A 1,456-nucleotide genomic window follows, 5' to 3' on the forward strand; every position below is an offset into this window, starting at 1 on the left:
TTATGAGTTATATCATTATATGATCGAGTTAAGACTTAAATGTATCTCGACGGTTGTATGGACACTTATCGTTTTAAGTCACGCTCTATGGGGCTCTGTTTTCAATCTAAACTATTATGATCCTAATCGACATGTTTCCTTTTCGATGGCTTCATTTTTTAAGTTTCCGATATCTCTGATATCGTAATCGTTTCCAAAATTATAGTTTTGGATTTCAATTTCAAAAACAAATGTAAAAGTAAAAATGATTTAGAATATTTTCCGACCATTTTCGACATTTTCATCCCTAATCCCATCCCGCCAACCAATAGCGTTGTGCAAGGTTGGTGACTGGTGCATCCCATCCCGCCTAGGCCTGGCAACGGGTCGGGTCGGGTCGGGGCCCCACGGGTTTTAGACCCGGTGGGTGCGGGGGCGGGTGCGAAAGTGTACCCGCGGGGGTCGCGGGTCGGGTCCCCGCAGCGGGTCGGGTCGGGTTCGGGGAGACAAGTTCACCCGTGGGGTATTCACGGGGGCCCGCACCCCGCAACCGCCAGGCAGCCCGCAGGCCGCAGCCCGCACTCCCGCAGCGCTCAAACGCTCAGCTCAGTAGCCCACGAAGGCACCACTCGTAACCCTAGCCGGCCCGTCCGCCCGTGACCCCATCCGGCCATCCGTCCGCATTGCAGTTGCAGCACAGCAGCAAGCCAGCAATTCCCCAATCCGCAATCCCCAGCCGCCAGCCCGCCACCGCCAGAGTCCAGACCGCCGCCCGCCGGCGCCGCAGCCCCCAGGCGCCCGCACCTCCATGCCGTCCTGACTCCTGCCCGGCTGCGCCTGCCCCTGCCCGTAGCCCGTCCCGCCGAGCCGTCCGCCCGTCCGCGCTAGCTGCCGCCAGCCACCAGGATCCCGCCGGCCGCCGGAGCTCGACCAGTCAACCTGCAGCGGGCTAGCGGTGGTGGTGTGCTGCCTGCCTCGGGCTGGTTCGGATCCAATAGCTGGGAGACGGCGGCCGCCCGTGCAGCGTCCTTTTCCTCTCCCTCCCGCGTGACCGCGTCCTGGCCTCTTCGTCCGTTCGTCGCCTCCTCTGCCCTCACCACCCGAGTGCTTGCGGCCTGCTTGCCTCTGCATTCTCTCAAGTTCCCGAGTGCCTTCGCCTGACTGAGGTAGTGAGGTTCGACTTCTCTCAAGTTCGCCATACCAGTTCCAGTTGCCTTTTTATCTTCTTGCAGTGCCAGTGAGAGAGAGGACTAAGGCTACAAAGCGAGAATTTCAAATAGAAACCGACGGTCTGATCTGAGAAAGATATTATTTTGTATATGGTTACATGTTGTGTAGCAATATTATTTTGTATATGGTTACATGTTGTGTAGCGATGTAGATGACTAGATGTTATAGATGACTATACAACAATTGATATCCTGAAATTTCTTGCACATAAAGTCATAAATTGTATAATCCAGTGATCTGTTACCTC

General features: G+C 55.4%; 1 protein-coding gene across 1 annotated transcript; it reads right to left on the bottom strand.

The window, feature by feature from the left end:
- Positions 1–585: 585 nt before the first annotated feature.
- On the bottom strand, positions 586–1,110 carry LOC133927712 (glycine-rich cell wall structural protein 1.8-like). The gene has a single exon (XM_062374134.1). It carries the CDS (start codon positions 1,108–1,110, stop codon positions 586–588), a length of 525 nt encoding a protein of 174 aa, XP_062230118.1.
- Between the last annotated feature and the right edge of the window lie 346 nt (positions 1,111–1,456).

The sequence above is a fragment of the Phragmites australis genome, chromosome 8 (assembly GCF_958298935.1).
Source record: "Phragmites australis chromosome 8, lpPhrAust1.1, whole genome shotgun sequence".
Classification (NCBI taxonomy): domain Eukaryota; kingdom Viridiplantae; phylum Streptophyta; class Magnoliopsida; order Poales; family Poaceae; genus Phragmites; species Phragmites australis.

Bases quoted from the DNA above. Each gene is read 5' to 3' on its own strand.
- LOC133927712 (XM_062374134.1), bottom strand. From the start codon at position 1,110: ATGCAGAGGCAAGCAGGCCGCAAGCACTCGGGTGGTGAGGGCAGAGGA.